The sequence below is a fragment of the Mya arenaria genome, chromosome 8, assembly GCF_026914265.1.
Source record: "Mya arenaria isolate MELC-2E11 chromosome 8, ASM2691426v1".
Lineage (NCBI taxonomy): Eukaryota > Metazoa > Mollusca > Bivalvia > Myida > Myidae > Mya > Mya arenaria.
In genome coordinates, this window is record NC_069129.1 from 30,570,040 (window position 1) to 30,594,212 (window position 24,173).

The window sequence follows — 24,173 nt, forward strand, 5'->3', positions numbered from 1 at the left end:
GCCTACAAAAAATGGTTCGAATGTTGATAAAATTGCGAATAATTTGTATTATTAGTATCATTAGAATGTATAAAATTATATGAAATATTGCCTTAATTAGCATTTCAATTATCATTTTCGTAAGCATTGTGCGTTCGCGGAAAGGGCTCCAACGCTTATTAGAGGGGCTCTTACTTTACTGTTACTGTTCTATTCTTATTACTATGTTTGGGGATTAGTTTATAAACATGACACCCACTAAAACTACCTACATCATCATATCATTAATAATATCTAACGATGCATTCAGTGTGTGTAAACCACGTGATAAATTGCGTCATAAATGCTACGTCGGAAGGCAATATTTTGCTTCGATTTAAGACTTAAAACAATGATAACTTTTCATTTTCTTTACCATTTTAAATGAAACATAGCGCAGTCTACGCCGCTTACGGAGCCCCTCCTTCGGTCTTTACCAAATTTTGATTGAGAGTTTAGTTTCTTATAACACTTCGACAAACCTTTTCATGATACGGCCGTCTGACGGAGCACTGTCAAAACATTGTTTTGGAAAGAGGTTTGTCGAAGTGTTTGATAAAACTAATCACCTTATCAAACTATGGTTATAACACAAAGGTGGGGCTCTTTAAGCGGCATAGACTGCCCATTGTTTCATTTAAAATGGTGTAGTAAGCGAAAAGTTATCTTTGATTTAAGTCTTTATTTTAAGCAAAATAATGCCTTCCGACGTAGCATATATGACGTAATTTATCACGTGGTATACACACATTGGCATTTACCAACTAATAAACCTTTCAGTTAAAAATATGATTAGTTACAAATATGATCAATCTTTATAATACAAACCAAACTATGTTTAATATGATAATAGTTTAATAAAACTGTTTGTTAGAACTAAAAAAACGGGAAATGTGTTAATAAAAATGCTCTTAGCTTTTGTTCAGAATTAGGCCTCATTTTTCTTTACAACCTATGCTAGTTTTGTATGTTTTATGCATTACGTACACTGTGATTAATATGTCATGTCATATATGACCCATGATTGGAAATAAATTTATCTTATCTTACCTAAGATGTATTAAAGCTATACCGGAAGCCAAAAGTGACAAAAAAATCTAAGAAATATAAGAAAGGGAGTTCAATATTGAACGGAGCCAAAGAAAATGAATACTTTGAAATAAAGCTTTGGTAAATAAAGCTCATTCTAAAAGATTGGTTTTACTAATACTATTCATTAGATCATCAAGTTTTAATGAATTAGGGTGGTTAAAATAGAAATGCATTTTTACTGCTCAGATTAATCAATAGAACTTGATAATAAAATAGCTCCACAACTAAATTGGGATATCATCCATTTAAGTCCGAAGGAAATATGGTGAAAAGTATGTCAATTTATAAGATATTAAAAAGTATTCCTGAAAAAAGGTTTGAAATGCACAAACCGTTTGAAACGTGACATTTCAATAAATAAGTGAAACACATTTCCAATCGGGGTGTGTTGGGGGGGGGGGGGGGGGCTCAGTTGTGAATTCCTGGACCCGCCACTGGATTACATAACGATTTAAACACAAACACATACACATTTCTTGCCGTATACGTTTTTGCTGCATTTTCAGCATTTTTTACTTTTTTTTCTACTGTCCGTACAAAAATGATCGTCAAGACAGATCGCTGCCCAGGGACCGATTTCTTATAACTTCTACAATTAGTCAATGTTGTGTCACTTGATACAAGATACAAGAATCTTTATTTAAAGTCGGGTACATTATAACATGAACATTAATCAGCTCAATCAGGGGCGTGGCTTCCTATAGGCCGTGTAGGTCGCGGCCTACACATTTCCCCAGAAAGTTGAAAAAATAAAAATGCCCAAAATGCAATAAAAATCGGAGGGGGTAGGGGGGTAGGGGTAAATGGAACACCAGAAACAAGATTTGCCAAGAATAGACAGTGATTGCTTTGTCGGAATCTACACGTATGGAATGATTAATTTTCTTTACTGTACACCCCAAGAAAGAGTTCGAACGACTGGTGCCCGCATATTGTAAAGTTTGGACCGGCCGCGTTTTGTAAAGTTCCGTCTTTTAAACATTTCAAACAATGTTTGGTGGGCGCTTTTTCTTTGAAATGTAAACAGACCAAGAGCCTGACAAAGGTCATCATGGCCGAAAACGTTCCAAAGTATCCGGATATCGGATGTCTTACCTTACCCCCTGTAGATGAAGACACCAAACAAAAGTTATTAAATGGAACCTGGCCATCATGTATTCAGTTCCCGTTTCCAACACGGTCAGTCTTTTTCTTTAGTCTTAATAAATTGTATTAAATTGTGTGCTCAGTACAATAACTTACAGACCAGTATATTTTTTAAAGTGGAATTGTCCTGTCAGTAAGAAATAAAAATGTAAACCAGTTTAGATACATTTACTATGTAAACCAGTTATATAGATTTACTACGTAAAGCAGTTACTGTATTTTTTGTACTGGAAATAAATGGCAGTGTTTAATTTGTGTATTGGTTTAAATTATTTAACTAATAAATAGACAATAACGTTGAGGATCAATTTTAATTTTAAATACAATTATATATTATTGAAGTTTTCTTTTCGAGGGCATTTGGAACAAATAGTAAGCTGCGAAAACTCAGCGGAAAATGGTTAATGGAAACACAATGGTTGAGGTACTCCATGACAACGGATGCTGTCTTTTGTGTGAACTGCTGTTTGTTCGGAGGCATAGACGGACGAGAGAAAGCCTTTACAGCCGGCACATGTAATTGGAAGAATATTTCCATGCTAATTAAACGTCATGCAGTTGAAAAATCCCATCTTGATGCGTCTGTTCGTGCCGAAGGCTATATGGATATCTTGTCCGGAAAATGTGAATCGATAAACAAAACAGTATCCACCAGTGCGAAAGAATCGGTAAACAAATATCGATACATATTGTCCAGAATTATCGCAGTAATGGTGCTTTGTGCAAAGCAAAATATACCATTACGCGGACACACCGAAAATAACAGCAATTTCATGGCTATACTGAGAACCTTTGCACAAAATGACCAAATCCTAGCAAATCATCTAGACAACGCACACTATAACAGTAAATACACTTCACCAGAAATCCAAAATGAATTAATTGGCATTTGCGCAAGTCAGGTGAATACACAACTTTTGGAAGACTGTCGGTCGTGCCCCTATTATGCCATCATGGTTGATGAAGCAACAGATAAATCGACAAAAGAACAATTGTCTTTTTGCGTGCGTTTCGTCGATGGGAGTTGCGTAGTCCGAGAAGAATTTCTTGTATTCGTCGAGTGTGAATCGATCAAGGGAGTCGCACTTTGCGCAAACATTGTGGAGCACTTGCAAGAAGCAAATCTCGATCTACTTAAGATTAGAGCTCAGTGCTATGACGGTGCGTCAAACATGTCTGGGAAATTTCGGGGACTTCAAGCTCTTATCCGTGAACGTTCACCACATGCAAATTACGTGCATTGCAAATCGCATTGTTTGAATCTGTCTTTGGTCCATAGTTCGAACATTCCTTGTGTAAGAACAATGATGTCGACTGTTCAGGACATAAGCTTCCTGTTTGATTATTCTGCTAAACAGTTGTTCGCACACCAGAACGAGCTGTCACACGATGTTGCTACCCAAGAGAAAATGAACCAGCGCACTAAGCTCCGTACTCTGTGTGAAACACGTTGGTCCAGTCGGGCAGACGCTCTTGAAACATTCAAGAATGCGTTCCCTGTAGTGGTTCACATTGGAGACATTACAGGCAGATGGCGACGAAAAGGCAGGGCAATATTTGGCCGCCATATTGCGTTTCGAATTTATAATTGCGCTCCTTGTGGCGGAACACATTCTGAGTAGCACCGTTCCCCTGACAAATCTCCTACAAAAGCAGGACAACGACTTGTTGCATGCTGTGAGTGAAACGCGCGTAGTTATTAACCTGTGCAACGATGAAAGGGCTGATCAGTATGTTTGGGATGCGCTATACGACAAGGCCGTAGATGTTAGCGCCGATTTTGACATTCAACCATCAATGCCGAGAAGAGCTGGTCGACAGCAGAACAGAGCTAACCCTGATGTCAAAACGGTGTCTGATTACTACTGGGTCACTTTGTATAATGTTTTCCTGGACCATTTAGTTCAGGAAATGGAAACTCGCATTCTGGGGTTTATGTTTAAACTTTTTGCTACTGAGCATGTTTCTGTAGATTTTTGCATAATATATGAAGATCGGTATTGCGCGCAACACTTATTGCCTTCCAAACTGGCTGACCTGCGGGATAAAATACTGCCGACAATATATGCCGCCTTTGCCCCCGACCTTCCTCAAACATAAGAGACATTCAAGTCGAAAATTGCTAGATGGAGAGTTAGAGGCTTCAAGACTCCAAGACACCCTACAGCAGACGTGCAAGGACTTGTATCCTTGCATTTGTACCATCATCGGTTTATTTTACAATATTTTTATTTTTTATTTTTAAATATGTTGCACAAGAGAAAGGGTATTTATAAAAGCCAATTATATATTCGTGCAAAGACAATTACAACTTGAAAGATGGATAAGAGCAATGTATACAATGATAACATCAACTAGTTTTTTCCCATGCCAGTTCACACGCGCACGGTTCCGCCAGTTGACAGTGTGTGTATACCACGTGATAAATTACGTCATACATGCTACGCCGGAAGACAAACATTTGCAATCGTAACAACTCGGCCATCTCCAGCAAGCTTCGAGATCATTCTTGATACTAGCCGATGAGTTCCGATTGAAACATTTGCTTAAAATGAAGACTTCAATCAAAGATAACTTTTCATTTACAACACCATTTTATAAGAAACAAGGGGCAGTCTATGCCGCTTAAAGAGCCCCGCATTTGTTTTATTACCAAACTTTGATGAGGTCATTAGTTTCATCAAATAATGTTTTGACCATGCTCCGTCAGACGGCCGTATTGTGAAAAGGTTTGTCGAAGTGTTTTAAGGAACTAAACTCTCAATCAAATTCTGGAAAAAAAGACCGAATGTGGGCTCCGTAAGCAGCGTAGACTGCGCTATGTTTCATTTAAAATTGTGCAGAAATAATTAGTTATCTTTGTTAAAAGTCTTTTTTTCAAATCAAAATATTGCCTTCCAATTAACGTATCATTTATGACGCTATTTATCACTTGGTATACACACACTGAGTTGACATACCAGCCAGTTGTAAAATGGTTAGTTCTTTCAAGAATTCATATAAATTAAGGATAAATTAATAATATTAATATATATGTATAAATTTAAACAGCAAAGTTGAAAATAGCAATATGTACAAGAGGATTGTAAAATCTGTATTATTTATTTTTTAACTACTGTACTGTATAGCTTGCTACTTGCTAGAAAAATCATTACAAAGTTTCTAAGGGGAGGTGCTTAATTATGGATAAACACATTTATACTTTATGTGTGGTAATCAATGTAAACTAACTTTTATTCATTGAAAAGTTCATTAAAACAAGTTACAGAAAGACAAATTTGCTTATCAAAATCTGGGACCAATAATACTGTAATCTTACTCCCAGTCAAAATATATTACTTATTTAAGTCGTTTTGAGAAATCGGGGTAGCAGGTACACAAATTGATCGACATGGGAGGTCACTGCGTGGTCAATCCGGGTCAACTCGGCCCAATTACCTTTTCGACCTGGTCCTTTTCGGCCCAGTTACCATTTCGGCCTACTTTTATATTATTATTATACATACTATTCTTATTTATATAATGAGTTAATAATAAATAATATCCAAATTTTGTATAGTAATTTCTACCCTGGTATAGTAGATGGCTCGATGTTGTTTAGAATATTAACAGACATGTTATTTCTTCAAGAGACGAAATGGACTCAGAAAGAAAGAGAAATACGATGTTTCAAACAAATATTTCATTACTAATATACTGTACTCTTTAATCAACCACATCGCATAAAAGGATAAAATGCATAAAACATATGGGTGATCTCAAGACCACCACGATACAAAATGTTACTATGCTCAGCTCGAGAATAGGCATATATTAGGCTCTCTCTAAATTCACTTTTACCCAGGCATGGTCGACAGACAAACGCCAGATATCCACTTGTCTTTGATGCGTTGTAATATATGCATGTACTATTATTTTAAGTACATATACTGAACACTAATATTGACTTCATTTCGTTAATATTTCTTAGGTGTAACATGCAATTTTTGCGACCCTGGCCTAAGCTTGTATTTTGAGATGTTGCGGCACTAATATTTGAAGTGACATTCTGTCCATGACACGTGACAATACATAATCGTTTATGACCATGCAATTAAAGTAGCACTGTACTAAAAGTAGCTTAGCAACAATCTTGTTCATGAACAGCTCAGAACAGAGAGTTTATTAGACTTATACATTTGTACATCGTCACAAGTTCTGTGATACCATCGCTGGCACCAGTCACGGTCAACAACCTGCTGACGTTGCCTTACTTCATTCAAATACATACTAGGAGGATACAAGATAATAACTTAACATATAACAAACAATGATATTACAGAATACTATAAATTTAATGAGTTTTCAATTAATATTAATATTTTTGAACAACATTTATATATTGCCATTCGCCCTCCCTTTTTACTCATTTCCCTTTGTGATTTTGTATCTTTTCAATATTCAAAATGTGTTTCCACTTTTTTGTCATTAGCAATATAATTCAATAGTTGTAATAATTTTTTTAACATCATTAACATCCTTTGAAATGCCAATTGTCAAAGGTGTCTTCGGCGTTTACTTTAACACTCTATAGTCACACATTAACTGCTCCAAATTATCCGTAAATTAGGTGTGAGCAACATCATACCAAACGGCATTCCATAGGCACGCTTCCTGTCAAAAGTGGGCCGAAAAGGACTAGGCCGATTTGGACAAGGCCGAAAAGGTAATTGGGCCAAGTTGACCCGACACCGCGTGGTCAAAGGTACATTACACCGTAAATCAAAATGGCGGAGCCGGTTTTAAAAAAAGCAAAAACATTTCATGATGACATTTTTACAAACTTTTTAACGGATTTTGATTCGAAGCTAACGCTTCAACATGGTATAGACGCATTAAAATACGGTTTCCTTAATTGTAGATTCAGATGTTGTGGAATAGGTTACACAAATTTTAAAAAGACGTGTAGCTTTACCCACGCGGATATTCAAGCATCTCGGACAAAGCCTGCATTGAATCAAACATATATGTTTGGTGATATTTTCGTCAAGGGCATATCATTACTAGAAAACTACACAAATTCAGACCCAAGCAATATTCAAGTTCCAGAGGACGAAGAGTGCAGGGCAGCATTGGAGAAACTACTACATTTCTTGCAGAACCTTGAGAATGGTAAGGCCTAAAAAGAATGTTGGGTTAGGGTTACTGTACATCCTTTTAAAAAATAGGTAGGGTAGGTAGGCTTTTTTTTTTATTAAGTTTATAATTATAAAAATGTCATTTTCATTGTAGCCGAATGAAGTCTAAAATAATAGACGTGTTATACGGGATTCTTCCAATCCCTAACGTCTAAACGGGTTAGTGGTTGAGAAGCAGTTTCCGACGGAAAGCAAATTCCGACAAATCGCTTTTTCAAGTACTTTCTTTAGATCTTTATAAAGAAGGTATTGCAATTCAATTATATGGTTACTAAGCAATCAAAAGTTGAAGTTCTTACCGAGACACGTAAGTAACTTTTATTATTATTTAATGTTTATTTTTCATTTTGTACACTAACTTGCACGTGGGGTTTCGTCATGCGCAGCAATTTGCGCATGCGTGTGAACCCATTTTGCATATCTATGAATAGCTACTAGGTTTTTCTAAATTGACTTATACGAACGATAATCATTGTGCACATATTTGTGAACACTGTCGTTGTGCCAGTTTCACACACAAACTGGCACACCCACATTCACTAAAATGTAGACGAACACAAATTCCTATCAGAAATGAATCAAAATACCATTGTTATTCAGAGTCTGTCTGATTTTGTGAATGAATTGACCGTCGTAAAGTTTAGGGTTTAAATTTTTGGTAAAAGCTGAAAAATTGAATGATACATGTATTTCTCGTATTATAGTAGTTGGTATATGTATTAAAAGGATAATAAAACACACAATAGGCACCTTAAATCTGACGCATTTTCGATTTTTCGGAAACTGCTTCTCATCAGCAGCTAATCAGAACAGTGTAAGTACCCTTTTCGCGCCCCTTAGAGTTCTCTATACAGTATGTGACGTCAAACATGTAAAAAATATATCGACAACAGCAGCTTGAGCTGCAATTATCTTAAATGCAAGCAATTTTAATAGGGATTTAAACACTTTTGAGTAATTCAATTAATAGGGTGTTTTTTAAAAATATTGAAATTGTTTTAAGTGAAGTATTTTATATTTGAAATTGATCATAAAGGTTTATATTCATATTTTACCATGTAAGTGAAAAGTTATTTTGCACTGAACAAGCATTTAATGGATTAAAACACATTGTTTGTAACCTTTCCAATAAAACGAAAGTTGACAAACACAGACAACAATAATGCCAAGGGGAACAACTCGATTCAATCGTAATAACTCGGCCTCCTCCAACAAGCTTCGAGATAGACCTCATTAATACATTCGTAACAACTTGGCCATGGCTGAAATATTCCGAGTGTTTTAAAATTGTGACATGAAGCCTTGCAGGTGCCCTTCATATAACGTTATGTTTTGACAGAATGAAATGAAGAAACGCCGTCAAACTCATAATTATAAGTTGGATATTTATTTTTTGTGTAAGGAACTAATATGAAATAACATTATCTGGTAATATTTCTTGTTTTTATGTTATTTTATAGACGCAATGTGCTTTAACCTAGAATCCTGATCGGAATAACTACTCACTTTTGATACTAAACAATTTGTATGTGAAGGATTTGCCATATCAAAAATCTAAAAAAATCTGTCAACGTATGATTTTTTGGACTAAGCGGAACGGTGTTAAAGTTATCTTCTGTGTAAGCATTTAAGATTTTAAACTACATAAATACATGGGTGAAAGTTTTCAGTATTGATACTGAATTAGTATTTTGGAAAATATTTAATCTATATAATGTATTGTAAAAATGGCATTTCCCTATGTAAACACCTTATTTTCAGTATTTTGAAAAATTCAAACTTTCACCCATACATATATTGAAAAGGAATTAAAAAAAAATTAATATTTTTTTTTTTTTTAGTTTTGCATTTTGTTTTCAAACTGACTATAAAAATGGTAGGCGCCTATTCCGTAGCCCGGGTAACCCAACCCAAATCATACATGCCATATCCCCGGGGAGAAAAATCCCGCGGAATTCCGACCCATTCCCCGGTCCCCCGCCGGGGGATCCATATCCCCTGGAATTTAAAAAAAAAATAAAATAAATAAACTTGCTTCAGGTTGACAGTGGAAAGCATCCATAATATTATGAGTGTGAAATTCCATGAAGGACCATGATGACTTAGTCCAAAAAATATTGTAATTAGAGTGTGTTTCTGTATTTATTCTTATATTATAAATGTTGATATTGCGAAAAATTTTGCCGCGTAAAAATCCCCTGGTGTAATATCAAAATCCCCTGGAATTCAGACCAAAAACCCCTAGGATGCCTCTCAGATATATGGCATGTATGCAAATGTATTTTTTTCTAGGCCCAAGCAGCTTTTTTTCAAATTTGCTTGATAAGTGCTAATTTTACACATCATCTGTAAATTTACAGATCAAACTATGTGTGATCTTACACATTTGTATTTTCTTTGAAACACAATTGTTTTGAACTATCACACCTTTCTGTTAATTGCATATGGGTGCTGTTCAAATTAGACATGATGAGTATTTCCCATACATGCCATATTTTCTGGAGACCATTCAGGGGGATTTGTTCAGAAAGGCTGAAAATTCTGGGGGATTTTGGTAGTATTCAGGGGGATTTTTTTAGCAGGTCTAATTTGGCGAAATTTCAAAGTATTTGAAGATGCACTTTTTGAAAGGCTCCCCGCGGTTTTTGTCCAGAATTCAAGGGGATTTGGGTCACATCATCGCCATGGAGTGCTATGGCACACTTGCCAAATCACCTTGTTTACCCCTTTTTCCAGCACTTCTACTATATTTTTATGAGACTGCATAAAAGAACTCACTTGCAAATTACAATACTTCATAGAAAAATATGTTTCAGAGACAATTTAATGGTCTTAGCTTCCTCTAAAATTGGATACAAAATCTGCTGCCTATCATTAATGATGACTTTCAGACTAATAGAGAGAATGGAATGAATTGTCAATTTTTTTTTCATTTCAGTTCCCAAATTATGAGTAAGATTTGTTTCCTTTGTTGATCAAAAGCGAATGCATATTTTTATGCCCCCCACAAAGTGGCGGCATATAGGGTTGCCCTTGTCCGTACGTACGTCTGTCTGTCTGTACGTACGTACGTCCCGAAGATTGTTTCCGATCTAATTCTTGAAAACTGTTTGTCCAATCCTCACCAAACTTTAAACACATGTTTGTGACCATAATATCTTGATCAAGTTCGATAGTCATGGAAATCGCTTTAGTCATTTAGGAGTTACGGCCCTTTTTTGCCAAAAATACTTCAAAAATATATGTTTCCAATCTAATTCTTGAAAAGTATGTGTCCAATCCTCACCAAACTTTACATACATGATTGTGACCATAATATCTTGATCAAGTTCGATAGTCATGGAAATCGCTTTAGTCATTTAGGAGTTACGGCCCTTTTTTGCCAAAAATACTTCAAAAATATATGTTTCCAATCTAATTCTTGAAAAGTATGTGTCCAATCCTCACCAAACTTTACATACATGATTGTGACCATAATATCTTGATCAAGTTCGATAGCCATGGAAATCGCTTTTGTCATTTAGGAGTTACGGCCCTTTATTTGCAAAAAAAGACTTGAAAAATACGTCCCGAAGATTGTTTCCGATCTAATTCTTGAAAACTGTTTGTCCAATCCTCACCAAACTTTTAACACATGTTTGTGACCATAATATCTTGATCAAGTTCGATAGCCATGGAAATCGCTTTAATCATTTAGGAGTGGGCCCTTTATTTGCAAAAAAAGACTTGAAAAATACGTCCCGAAGATTGTTTCCGATCTAATTCTTGAAAACTGTTTGTCCAATCCTCACCAAACTTTAAACACATGTTTGTGACCATAATATCTTGATCAAGTTCGATAGTCATGGAAACTTATCCTATATGTGCAGATTATCCTGAATAATCATTATGGCTTATTTTCTGTGACAAAAAATCGAAGTGGGGGCATCCGTGTCCTATGGACACATTTCTAGTTTTGTTTAAGTTCATAAACATATCTCCTTTTTAGCATTCATCAAAAAATAAAAACATCACCACCATAATAAATAAATACTAGTCATTTCATCAGAATTGTCTACTTTCCGTTTCTCTTCTGAAGTTCTGTTATTTTCCGATATTTGCAATGAAGGTCAATGTCATGTATGTAAACATGTAAGTGAGGCATAACAAAGAAAAGCATTGTCTATTAGTTATGTAATCCTTTTCTTTACCGAATAATAAACTGTCAACTTTAATTAAATTATTAATCCTTTTGATGACACATATGTTTTGAAGAACTCTTTAATTTGTTACATCCTCTCTGATTGGATAAAAATAATAGTTAAACAAATGAAAATTGACCAATTATCTGACCAGTAATTGACATTTCTTTCGCAAATTTTGTCAGTTTCAATCAAAACAATGCATGAAATGTGCCCTGCTGAATTACTAAGTGTCACCCAATAGGTGTTGATAAAACACACCCATCAGCTGATAATCCAATTAAGCTTCAGGACAGGAATGGCATTATAAATGTAAACAGGCTTATATAATTAAACCCTGTGATAAATTTGCGAAATTTTAAACACATTTTTTTTTAATTCCGGGGGGATATTCATCCTCCTCCGGGAGACCGGGGGAGGGTCGAAATTCCGAGGGATTTTTCCTGCCTCCGGGGGATATGGCATGTATGATTTCCTTTTAAACTAGAAGGTAAACTGTTATAAATTGACTTAAATTGTTGTAGAGACACCATTAAAATTATTTTAAATGGTCTTATCATCTGCTTTTAAATCTAACTATTTTTTATGAATTTAGTAAAATTGCTATATATTTTTAACATTAAAAAAGTGCTGTTTTCCAATTAGACCCAATATCAGCAAAAATCAATTTTTATCATTTATTTCAATAAATTTGATTTTATTGTCATTTAATTTTGTTTGTTTTTTGTTAACTGATGCTTGATTTACTAGAAAATCATGTCCTTACCTCTAAATCTATGATAATCAGAAAATAATTCAAATAAAGACGAAATAGGTACTTGTCGCTCTGTGTTGTCCATTTAATTTAGGGGTTGGGCTAGTCTAAAATAATAGACGTGTTATATGATTTTGTCAGTCAATTGTCCAATTGTTTGAAGTGTAAGCGAAAACAGTACCGTGGTTGCCGACAATGAAATGGGCAGCGATGTGGTAAAATCAACCATGTATTTAAGCATCCTTTACTTGTAATGGCTACTTTTTCTGTTGGCCCCTTGATGTCTTTTCAGTGAGGCCCCTTAAAACACCGACCTACTTAAGAATGTGTCCTGCTTCTTTAAAACATTTCTACATTCATGCACATGTATAAATATCTTGTATTTTATTTACAACAAGCAAAACATTGAATGGAGAAAAGTTGATAATTTAACAAAAAAAGTTTTATAATTTACTTAGGGTTAAAAAGCCATGATGATTGTTGTATCAAAATATTAAATCTCATTGACTTTTTCAGAAAGCAAAGTTCTTCAAGCTACATCCAAATGGACTTGGACATTGATGCTGGCGGAACATTTCTTCTCCAAGTTGATTGTTTCACCAAACTATGTGTATGACATGAGTACTCAATATGGTACCAGAAAAGGGTGTCCATGTGATGATCATGAAGATATGATCGGGAAACCAGGTGACACTAGCTTTGGTAAGCACAGTTTCCATCGATAGTTGAAAACCCCCTACAAACAAAGTTTGAAGGGGGTATGTTGGAGTCACCCTGTGGTCGGTCAGTTTGTGGATAGGTACGTTGCAAATTTCCTTGTCTGGATCTTAACTTTAAAAATACTGGATGAAATTTGATAAAACAATGGTAGAGCATAAGGAGAGAAAGTGCAGTGTACAAGAACAATAACTATTCTTGCTAATTGCAGAGTAACTACTCTTTGGTCCTTTTTTTAAGGAGTATAACTTGAAAAGTACTGGTTGGAATTAAATAAAACTTTGTACAATGGTAAAACACATTGAGAGGAAGTGCAGTGTATAAGAACCATAACTCTTTTTTGCTAATTAAAGAGTGAGTGCCCTTTATTGTTGTTTTTTTCATTGTCAAAATTTGTCCGGACAATAACTTGCAAACTATCAGATGGAATATATTGAAACTTCATACAATGGTACAGAACAATGAGAAGAAAAGCATTGTACAAAACCATAACTCTATTTAATCTTATTACAGAGTTATTGCCCTTTGTTACTTTTGTCTTGTCCAGAGCATTAACTAGTACTGGATGGAATTTAAGAAAACTTCATACAATGGTCAACTCAATGAGTGAAAGTGCAGTTTTTAAGAACCATGATTCTGTTACAGCTAAGTACAGAGTTATTGCCCTTTTTAGCTCAACTATTCAAAGAATAAGGAGAGCAATACTACTCACCCTGGCGTCGGCGGCGGCGTCGGCATTGGCGTCACACCTTGGTTAAGGTTTTGCATGTAAGCACCTTTAAGTCATTATCTCAGTAAATACATCAGTTAGTGCATAAAAACTTTGGATATGTATTCCCAACTATCTTACATACTAAATTAATGAAGTTAGATTTGAATATAAGGCAAATAATAGGCCTTTATTATTCGACTTAGAAATTTTGGTTACGGTTTTGCGTGTAAGCACACATAGGTTAATATCTCAGCAACTACTTGAGGTATTACATTGATACTTGATACAATGGTACTCAACCATCCAACCTACTAAATTAACCAAGTTAGATAACTCTAGTTTGCATTTAATGTAAATAAATGCCCTTTATTATTCGACTTAGAAATTCTGGTTAAGGTTTTGCGTGTAAGCAAACATAGGTTAATATCTCAGCAATTACTTGAGGTATTGCATTGAGACTTAATTCAATGATAGTCAGCCATCCAACCTTCTTAATTAACCAAGTTAGATAACTCTAGTTTGCATTTAATGCAAAATAATTGCCCTTTATTATTCGACTTAGAAATTCTGGTTAAGGTTTTGCATGTAACCACATTTAAGTCAATATCTCAGCAAATATATCCTGTATTGCATTGAAACATTACATATGTATTCCCAGATATCACTTTTTTGAATATAATGCAAATTATGGGCCTTTATTAATTGACTTAGAAATTCTGGTTAAGGTTTTGCATGTAAGCTCACATAGGTTAATATCTCAGCAATTACTTGATGGATTGCAATTAGACTTAATACAATGCTACTCAACAATCCAATCTACTTAAATAACCAAGTAAGATAACTCCAGTTTGCATTAAATTAAAATAATGGCCCCTTTTTTATTCGACATAGAAATTCTGTTTAAGGTTTTGCATGTAACCACTTTTTAGTCAATACCTCAGCGAATTCATGATGTATTGTATTAAAACTTTACACACAGGCTCCGATCTATTTAACCTTCTTATTTAATCAAGTAAGATAACTCTATCTTTAATAATATATAATTTTTGCCCCTTTATTATGCAACTTAGAAATTCTGGTTAAGGTCTTGCATGTTCGCACACATAGCATAATATCTCAGCAACTATTTGATGTATTGCATTGAGACTTTATACAATGGTATTCAACCACCCAACTTAATTGAATAACCAAGTTAGATAACTGCAAATAATGGCCCTTTATTATTAGACTTAGAATTTCTCATTAAAATTTTGCATGGAACCACATTTATGTTAATATCTCGGCACACCATGTATTGCATTGAAATCTAATCTAACTGTGATCCATGCATGTTTCGCCAAAACTTCAATCCTTACATTGAAAAGCGGCAGAATAGTCCAGCGCTGTCTCTGTGACAGCTCTTGTTTACTTTTTCTTTTCTGGAGCATAACTTGAAAAGTATTGGATGGAATTTAATAAAACATACAATGTTTAAGCAAAATGAGAGAAAGTGCAGTGTTCAAGAACCATCACTTTATTTTAGCTAATTACAGAGTTATTGCTCTTCGTTTATTTTTTTTTCGTTATCAAAAATTTGTCCGCACAATTACTTGCTAACAATGAGATGGATTTATTGAAACTTCATACAATGGTTAAGCAAAATGAGAGAAAGTGCAGTGTACAAGAACCATAACTCTATTTTATCTAGTTATTCCCCTTTGTTACTATTGTCTTGTTCGGGGTATTACTTCGCCAAAACTTTTCAATCCTTACATTGAAAAGCGGTGGAATAGTCGAGCGCGCTGTCTCTGTGACAGCTCTTGTTTACTTTTTCTTTTCTGGAGCATAACTTGAAAAGTACTGGGTGGAATATGATAAAGCTACATACAATGGTGAAGGACAATGAGGGGATAAGTGCAGTGTACAAAAACCATAACTATTAGAGCTAATTACGAAAAAATTGTTTTTTGTTACCTTTCTTTGTTCGGAGCATAACTTGAAAATTAAGGGATGGACTTAAAAATGGATAGAAACCATTACTTATAAACTACTGGTACAAATTATATGTAACTTAACATTGATAGATGGTAATATGTAATTGTATTTTATATGCTTTAAAACATAAGACATATCGATATTAACATCTCTGTATAAGCAGTCCATAGTTGTCATTTTTAGGTGGGGTTTTAAAATAGTTGACTGTCATTTTATGTCCGGGCGTCGTTCGGGGGTATTAATCACCTTCAGCGATAGCTCTGGTTATTTTAAGTTGTCTATGCCTTCCTTGGAAGATTTGGGTTTATATTGTTAGTTATGACAGCTTTTGCATTTGTCTGTATCAAACTTGTGTTGTTCAAAGTCGCAAAACTAGGGGTGCATGCATATCCCTCCGCTGTGGGTGATTGGGTCTGGGGAATTTTGCTGGAAAGGAGAATTAGAATGATTATCATTAGTAATAATTCTTATGCTTAAATATTAAGTTTAATCCATTGCTGATGGCATAGGGCTAGTTGTTTTCATAATATGTCTTTATTATCCCCCGTCGAAAGGGGAAGCAAATATAGTAATGGTAGGCGTGTGTGTGCATCCATGTGTGCATCTGTGCAATCTTGTCCAGAACATAACTCAAAAAGTCTTTGAGGTATTTACTTAAAACTTTGTATACATATAGATCTAATTAAGGAAAAGAGCAGTGCATATGAACCATAACTGCATACTAGGTCAACTATTAGAAAAATCTTGTCCGGAACCGTATCATGGTAATGATATATATATTCGTCACATGTTCAAATTTGGGCAGAATGATTCCCTGATGAAATCTTGACCACGTTTTAAAAGTCACATGGGGTCAAAAACTAGGTCAATTAAATCGTAGAAATAAATTTGGAACAAACTAGAGGCAAAATATCTGCTCCAATCTTCATGAAACTGTTTTAAAAATGTTTTCCTTGATGAAATTGTTGATTAGTTTAAACTAGGACACATGGGGTCAGAAACAAGGTCACTAGGTCAAATCTCAGAAAAAAATCATGTCTGGAATCAAATTTCAATATTGCTTGGTCAGATTGTGTTCAAACTTGGTCAGAAATGCTTAAAGAGTTTAAAAATGGGTGACTTGGGGTCAAAATCTTGGTCACTAGGTCAAGAAAAATATTTGGATTACACAACTTAAATCAGAATGTTTGCCTTTGATTTCGTTGAAACTGGGTCACATGAGGTCAAAAACTAGGTCACTAGGTCAATTTAATTGATGAAGACAATATTGTTAAAATATTTTAAACAATTGCAAACAAACTCAAACTCATTTCCAATGCTCCTAAGGGTCTGACTATCTACAGCCATACAGCATGAGAGGAATTTTTAACAGCATTTGAATTCCATCCATGTACTTTGCCCAATCAGGAGGAAGATATCAATTCAACGAATTTGCTTGTTTTTTGCGAGTGGTAGAAGCCATAATTATTTCATTTTGCCCCCCCCCCCCCCCCTCGAAGAAGAGGGGGTATATATTGCTTTGCACATGTCGGTCGGTAGACCAAAGCTTTTCCGAGTGATAACCTGAGATTGCCTTGACATATGGCCATCTAAATTTACATGAAGGTTGGGCGTGGCCGGTAGAGGAACCCTATTGATTTTGAGGTCAAAGGTCAAGGTCACAGTGGACTTGAATATGAAAAGCCTTTCTGATTGATAACTGGAGAACGTATAGACCTATGGTCATCAAACTTGAAATGGAGGTTGGAAACAACCAGTAGAGGAACCCTATTGATTTTGAAGTCAGCTTATCAAAGGTCAAGGTCACAGTGACCTTGAATGTGAAAAGTTTGTCCGACTGATAACTGGAGAATGTATGGACCTAATGTAATCAAACTTAACATGGAGCATGGTGGTTGGGAATTACCAGTAGAGGAACCCTATTGATTTTGAGGTCATCCGGTCAAAGGTCAAGTCACAGTGACATTGAAAACGAAAAGCATGTCCAGGTTATAACTGAAGAATGTATGGACCTATGTTCCTCAAACTTGCCATTGAGGTTTTGTGTGACCAGTAGATGACCTCGGATGAATTTGACATCATCAGTTCAAAGGTCAAGGTCACGGTGACCTTGAACGTGAATACCTTGTCTGATTTACAAATTGGATAATGCCAGGACCTTTTGTCGTCAAACTTGACATTAAGGTTTGGTGTGACCAGTAGATGATCCATATCAATGTTAAGGTCATCAGGTTTAAGGTCAAAGGTCACAATGTGAATTCAGGTCAAGGTCACAGCAAAACATTGCCTCAAAGACATCTTTATGAAATGTCTAATTAGCTGATTTTTAAAGTCATGCTTATCCTCGACAATATTTCACATGTTCATGACAATGTGGTGCTTAGGGGGTCATAATGTTTGACAAACATCTCTTGTTACAAGGTTATTTTTATTAAGAGCTAGGTTTCATTATTTTATAAAAATGCACACCAATAGCAATAACATGATGAATCATTTTGTTATTGGTGATGATAAAGACTGTCTTCTATTTCTCGAATAAACATTTTTCAGAAGAACAATGATAAGGTTCAATGACTTTTCCCGAAAGAGTGGCCATTAACTAGATAAAAGGTCTTTGATATTATAATTAACAATTAATATTAAATTTTGACAAAACCTTTGTTATGAAAGCAAAAAAATATTTGTGTTTGTTTTCCTTTTCCTTAACCCACATGCATGCTGACTAATGACTTTGTTTAAGCATTTTTAACTTTTTAATAGCTTGCCCATGGTCGGGAATCAATCAAAACACCTCGGCCATCTTCGCCATTTTATCTTTAAAAGCGAAGCAGACAACATTTTTGGCTGTCTAGTGTTGGGCCCCTTCAATAACTTTTTTTTATGTCGGGTACTTTATAACATAAAACATTAGCCCAATGAGCTATTTTCCGACATAAATTTGAATATTTGTTTTAAAGCTTTCATTTACCTTTGCTTATATTTTTTTCCAAACAACTAGCAATGACCGACATAATGCATATTTAACATAACAAGAATCATAGCCAAGATTTGATTCAATCATATAAAGATTAATATATATTTTCATAGTACATCCTTCTGTTTAATGTATGCTCCTTATTTCAGGATAATTCTTAGTTGCAAGTAAATATGAGTAACCGGGGTATTTTTTTTCGCCGTTTGCATCAAATAAATATTAAAACCAGTACTACCATATGTAATAAAAATGTCTAAGATATGATAACAGATAAATACATGTAAGTAAATAGAAATAACATGTAAATGAAAAGTTTTTATTATAGAATAAACACATCAGTCTTACAAGGGTGTCAGAAATTACTTGAAGATTATTAAAAATACAAACAATACGCTTCGCAAGATATTGTGATACTGGTCTTGGTATTGCAATTTGTATCGCGATATGTTTTTTGCGTGTCGTTACACCCTTAACTGTACACATTGGTTGCTCGAGAGAAGTTATGTATTGTTAAATATATGCTTGGCATCTGAATGGTCTTTATTGTACACATATTTACTGTGTTGAGGAAATATGCTAAACAAAAGAAACATTATTCTGTATTTGGTATGGTAGATTCATTTCCCATTGATTATTTTTATACTTATTTTTTCATGAAAATAAATGTTTTCTTTTATGATATTGAAAAAACAACAACTGCATATTCAAATGGTGAATTTTGTTTGTTGGAAACCACTTCTAAAATTAGCCCTGGGTAACTGTTTACATATACAAGTTACTTCATTTCAGCTCAATTTATTGTATTTTTCTATGATTTTCAGGCTGGGAAGAGGGCTGGCATGGTAGCACTGACATTCTGATGGGAGATCTGCCAGTTATCAATGTAGAAGGGATGGTGCAGGATCGTGTAACATCTTCAAGTTCACTAAGGTCTTCTTCACCATGTGTTATAGATTGTGAATCATTTATTGAGGTGAAAAATGAGCGGTGCATTTCAAAGACCGAGCTTCGCCAAGTTTTTGCTGAGACAATATCCTTTTCCTTTCTAAAAAATAAGGAAAACAAAGGGGTCACTCTCATCCCCTCAGTGGCAGTTGACAAAAATTGTGTTTCAGTACATATGTACGATTCAGAATTGGATGTTTTTCTCCAAGGAGGTCCCATTCCAATCTTTTCTGAGAACACTAAACAGATAAACATATCGACAGTTATTGCAGTTTGGATAACACTGAACTACAAACTCTTCAGTATTGGTGTCATTGATGGAATGAATAAAGCTGGTTTGCATGGGCAGATTGACATTGATAAATACAAAACAGAGGTTAAAGCTCCATGTAGAAACACCTATGAGGAACCAGATGATTGGTTGATGAGGAATGACTGGTTGTTATAAACAAATTAACCATGGCCCATGATTTCTGTTTTAGAAACCTTTAAATGCAAGTCACCACAACAGAATAACGCCAAACAAATTAATTTGCGCCCGGAATTGTAAAAAAAGAAACCAGTATCGGAAAAATATCAAAATTATGAAGGCTCAAGGACCTATCAATTGTTCTAAATAAGACTTGTACACAACCGTAGTACCAGTAGAAGTCCAGAATGATACATTGTATATGCTATGCAAGGTGATGGTGTTGTTTTAATAACGCTTCTGGTCCGGATACATTATATGAAAGTATGCATACGGAAATAGAGCATTACTGGACCAGAGGCTACATGTATGTATATAGATGTCTTGATAATCCAGTATGAATGATCACTGTTAAAAGATTGTTCTGCCGAAGTAGTCAAGAGAGAAAACCAATATCGGTATAAACTGTATAGAGACATTTTGAGTTAACAATTCTACCGATTTAAACCGTTACATCCATAGTGCTATTAGAAGTCCATGATAATATTAAATGCTATGCTTGGTGATGGTGTTGTAATATAACGCTTCTGGTCCAGGTTCATTGATAGGAAAAACAGTTTTTGATCCTAGCTCTAATTCATTCATTCACTTGAAGATATTTAAATTTTGAAATACATTTTGTTACGACCCATTGATAAAAAAGAGAATGCACTGGACCAGGAGCTACATACCTGGGTATAGAAAGTATACTATGTATTTTTATCCTGCACATACATATTAAAATAGGGAAAAATCGGACGCGGGCTGATTTAAAAAAAAACAAAAAAAAAACTATATATTATTATTTTTTTATTTATTTGTTTAAAAAAAATAAACCATAGTAACCCTCTCTGTATATGTACATGAACACTTAAAAAACATGTAGGGAAAACAAGTAATGTCAACGCACTCTCTGGTCTTGAAGAAGTTTCAATAATTAAATAGTGAGGCAATAGTCGGGCATCGACAACAAAGTGGTCAGTTCATATATATATATTAGAAATATAAATACATATAGTGGGCAAAAAGTCCTGTTCTCACAACACTTTCTTGTCAATGAACTGATCACGAGTCTTGCCCATTCTCGAAAAATACCGTTCTTACATATAAATGTTTTTTAAAATACAACTCAATATCAAATTACAACTGTAGTTAAGACTAGAGAAATGAAACCATATCCAATATTCAGAGCTGTGGGGCCACTCTAGATGTCATTCATCGCAGGTTTCGCAGCATTTTGGATACAAAATTACTCCTTTGGCGAATATCCCATCAACCGATGGGGGTAAAACTCCCCCTTTGGATTCAAAATTCTGTTTAAGTCACACTTGGGGATGTGACGGGGTCAAGCCATAATGCAGCCATTATAGGACGCGGGCAGACCTTTATAAACTCGACAACAACAACAACCCATTTCTGTTGAGATTCCTGTTTTGGTAGGCGTGGTTTTGTATTTCTGGTCTGTTTCACTTGAGTAAAATGTTTGTCAAATTTGCATTCTTTAACCCATAATGATACTTTTCCCTGATTTTTTATGCCCGTACTAATGGGGATATGGACTTCTCACTCATTTTTCTGCAATTGGTTATTTGAGATTTAAAAATGAGTAAGTGCGAAATTTTACGAAATGCAGTGTTCAAATTTAGACTTGCTTGCAAAATGCGAATGGAATTTGAATATTGCGAGTTCCTTTTGTCTAAACTTGAAATGTTCTGCGAATAGAATTTTCTGGACTATTGTCAGTTAAAAAAAAGCTATGCCTTACACAGGAAAAAGTAGGACTGTTCCGCTAAATTTGACAAGTAAATCAATGAATCATGTGTACTTTCATAAAGGAACAAATACAGAAATTGTTGAACATTTGAGATAAAATATATCATTCACTTTTTGACAAAGCTTCGGGATATCGGAGGTGTTTCAATTGTTATTTTATGTTAGTGAAGCATGCATGACGGTGTATACACAACAGGTACTGATTTCCCCTGGTCAATCTGGAGGTTAAATTCAGGAATATTTTCAAAAATATATGTATATGCTTGAACACAAAGATAATGAATGATCCAGATTATCCTTTTTTGTATGATAATGTTGCTGTTGTTTCTTATCAGTATTTCTTAATAGACGTTTCCTTAAAATGTAGTATTTTAGATGTACCCTAATGCTAGATATATAGTAAAAATTAAAACATGTATTTTGTGTTCATTTTGACGATGCCTTTTATGCCCACGAAGGTGGACATATTAAAATCGTACCTTCTGTCCATGTGTCCGGCTCAATAACTCGTGTCCGGGCTGTAACTTTGTCTTGTATTGACAGGTTTTAAAATAACTAGACACATGTGTTTGACATACCATGATGATGTGTCACGTGCAAGACCCGTGTCCCTACCCCTTAGGTCAAGGTCACACTTAGGTGTTTATTCACAATGGAATGCTGCATATAAGGACATAGAGTATAGGTTGTCGTGTCCGGGGTGTAACTTTCCCTTGTATTGACATATTTGTAAATAACTTGCCACATGTGTTTGACATAATTATCAAGACGAGGTGTCGCATGCAAGACCCGTGTCCCTACCTCTAAGGTCAATGTCACAATTAGGTGTTTATTCACAATGGAATAATGCATAAAAGGACGTTGTCGTGTCCTAGCTGTAACTTTCTCTTGTATGGACAGATTTTAAAACAATTTGCCACATGTGTCCGACATACCAAGACGACATGTCCCTCCTTCTAGGGTCAAGGTCACACTTAGGTGTTTATTATGCCCCTCTTCGAAGAAGAGGGGTATATTGCTTTGCACAGGCATGTTGGTCGGTCGGTCGGTCGATTGGTCCGTAGGTAGACCAAACCTTGTCCGAGTGATAACTCAACAATTCCTGGAGATATGGTCATCAAACATGACATGAAGGTTGGGCCTAACCAGTAGATGACCCCTGTATATTTTAGGGCTCATCGGGTCAAAGGTCAAGGTCACAGTGACCTTTAATGATAAAATAATTTTAAAGCTTGTCTAAGTGATAACTCAACAATGCCTAGACCTATTGTCATCAAACTTGATATTGAAGTTGGGCCTGACCAGTAGATGAATTGTTTTTTGGGGTCATCGGGCCAAAGGTCAAGGTCACAGTGACCTTGAATGGTAAAAGGTTGTCCGAGTGATAACTCTCCAATGCCTGCACCCATGGCCTTCAAACTTGACTTGGAGGTTGGGCCTGACCAGTATCTAACCCCTATTATTTTTGGGGTCATCGGGTCAAAGGTCAAGGTCACAGTGACCTTGAATGGTAAAAGGTTGTCCGAGTGATAACTCAACAATGCTTACACCCATGGCCCTTATAATTGAATTGGAGGTTGGGCCTGACCAGTAGATGACCCCTATTATATTTGGGGGTCATCGGGCCAAAGGTCAAGGTCACAGTGACCTTGAATGGTACAAGGTTGTCCATGTGATAACTCGCCAATGCCTGCACCCATGGCCCTCAAACTTGACTTGGAGGTTGGGGTTGACCAGTAGCTGACCCCTATTGTTTTTGGGGCTCATCGGGTCAAAGGTCAAGGTCACAGTGACCTTGATTGGTAAAAGGTTGTCCGAGTGATAACTCAACAATACCTGCACCCATGGCCCTCAGACTTCACTTGGAGATTGGGCCTGACCAGTAGATGATCCCTATTGATTTTGAGGGTCATTTGACCAAAGGTCAAGGTCACAGTGACCTTGAATGGTAAAAGGTTGTCCATGTGATAACTTAACAATGCCTGCACCCATGGCCCTCAAACTTGACTTGTAGGTTGGGCCTGACCAGTAGATGACCCCTATTGTTTTTTGGGGTCATTGGGCCAAAGGTCAAGGTCACATGTACGTTGAATGGTAAAAGGTTGTCCGAGTGATAACTCAACAATGCCTGCACCCATGGCCCTCAAACTTAACTTGGAGGTTGGGCCTGACCAGTAAATGACCTCTATTGATTTTAGGGGTAATTGGGCCAAAGTTCAAGGTCACAGTGACCTTGAATGGTAAAAGGTTGTCCGTGTGATA

At 35.6% G+C, this 24,173-nt stretch overlaps 1 protein-coding gene across 1 annotated transcript; it reads left to right on the forward strand.

The window, feature by feature from the left end:
- The first annotated feature begins 4,175 nt into the window (after window positions 1-4,175).
- LOC128242152 (uncharacterized) lies at window positions 4,176-22,317 on the forward strand. Its single transcript, XM_052959218.1, has 4 exons — window positions 4,176-4,440; window positions 7,163-7,407; window positions 12,885-13,070; window positions 19,567-22,317. Exons 1-4 carry the CDS (start codon window positions 4,244-4,246, stop codon window positions 20,136-20,138), a joined length of 1,200 nt encoding a protein of 399 aa, XP_052815178.1. The 5' UTR covers window positions 4,176-4,243; the 3' UTR covers window positions 20,139-22,317.
- The last annotated feature ends 1,856 nt before the right edge of the window (window positions 22,318-24,173 follow it).

Bases quoted from the DNA above. Each gene is read 5' to 3' on its own strand.
- LOC128242152 (XM_052959218.1), top strand. From the start codon at position 4,244: ATGAAGATCGGTATTGCGCGCAACACTTATTGCCTTCCAAACTGGCTG. The intron at 4,441-7,162 runs GTATCCTTGCAT...TTGTAGATTCAG, and splicing joins CAGCAGACGTGCAAGGACTT to ATGTTGTGGAATAGGTTACA. The intron at 13,071-19,566 runs GTAAGCACAGTT...TATGATTTTCAG, and splicing joins ACCAGGTGACACTAGCTTTG to GCTGGGAAGAGGGCTGGCAT.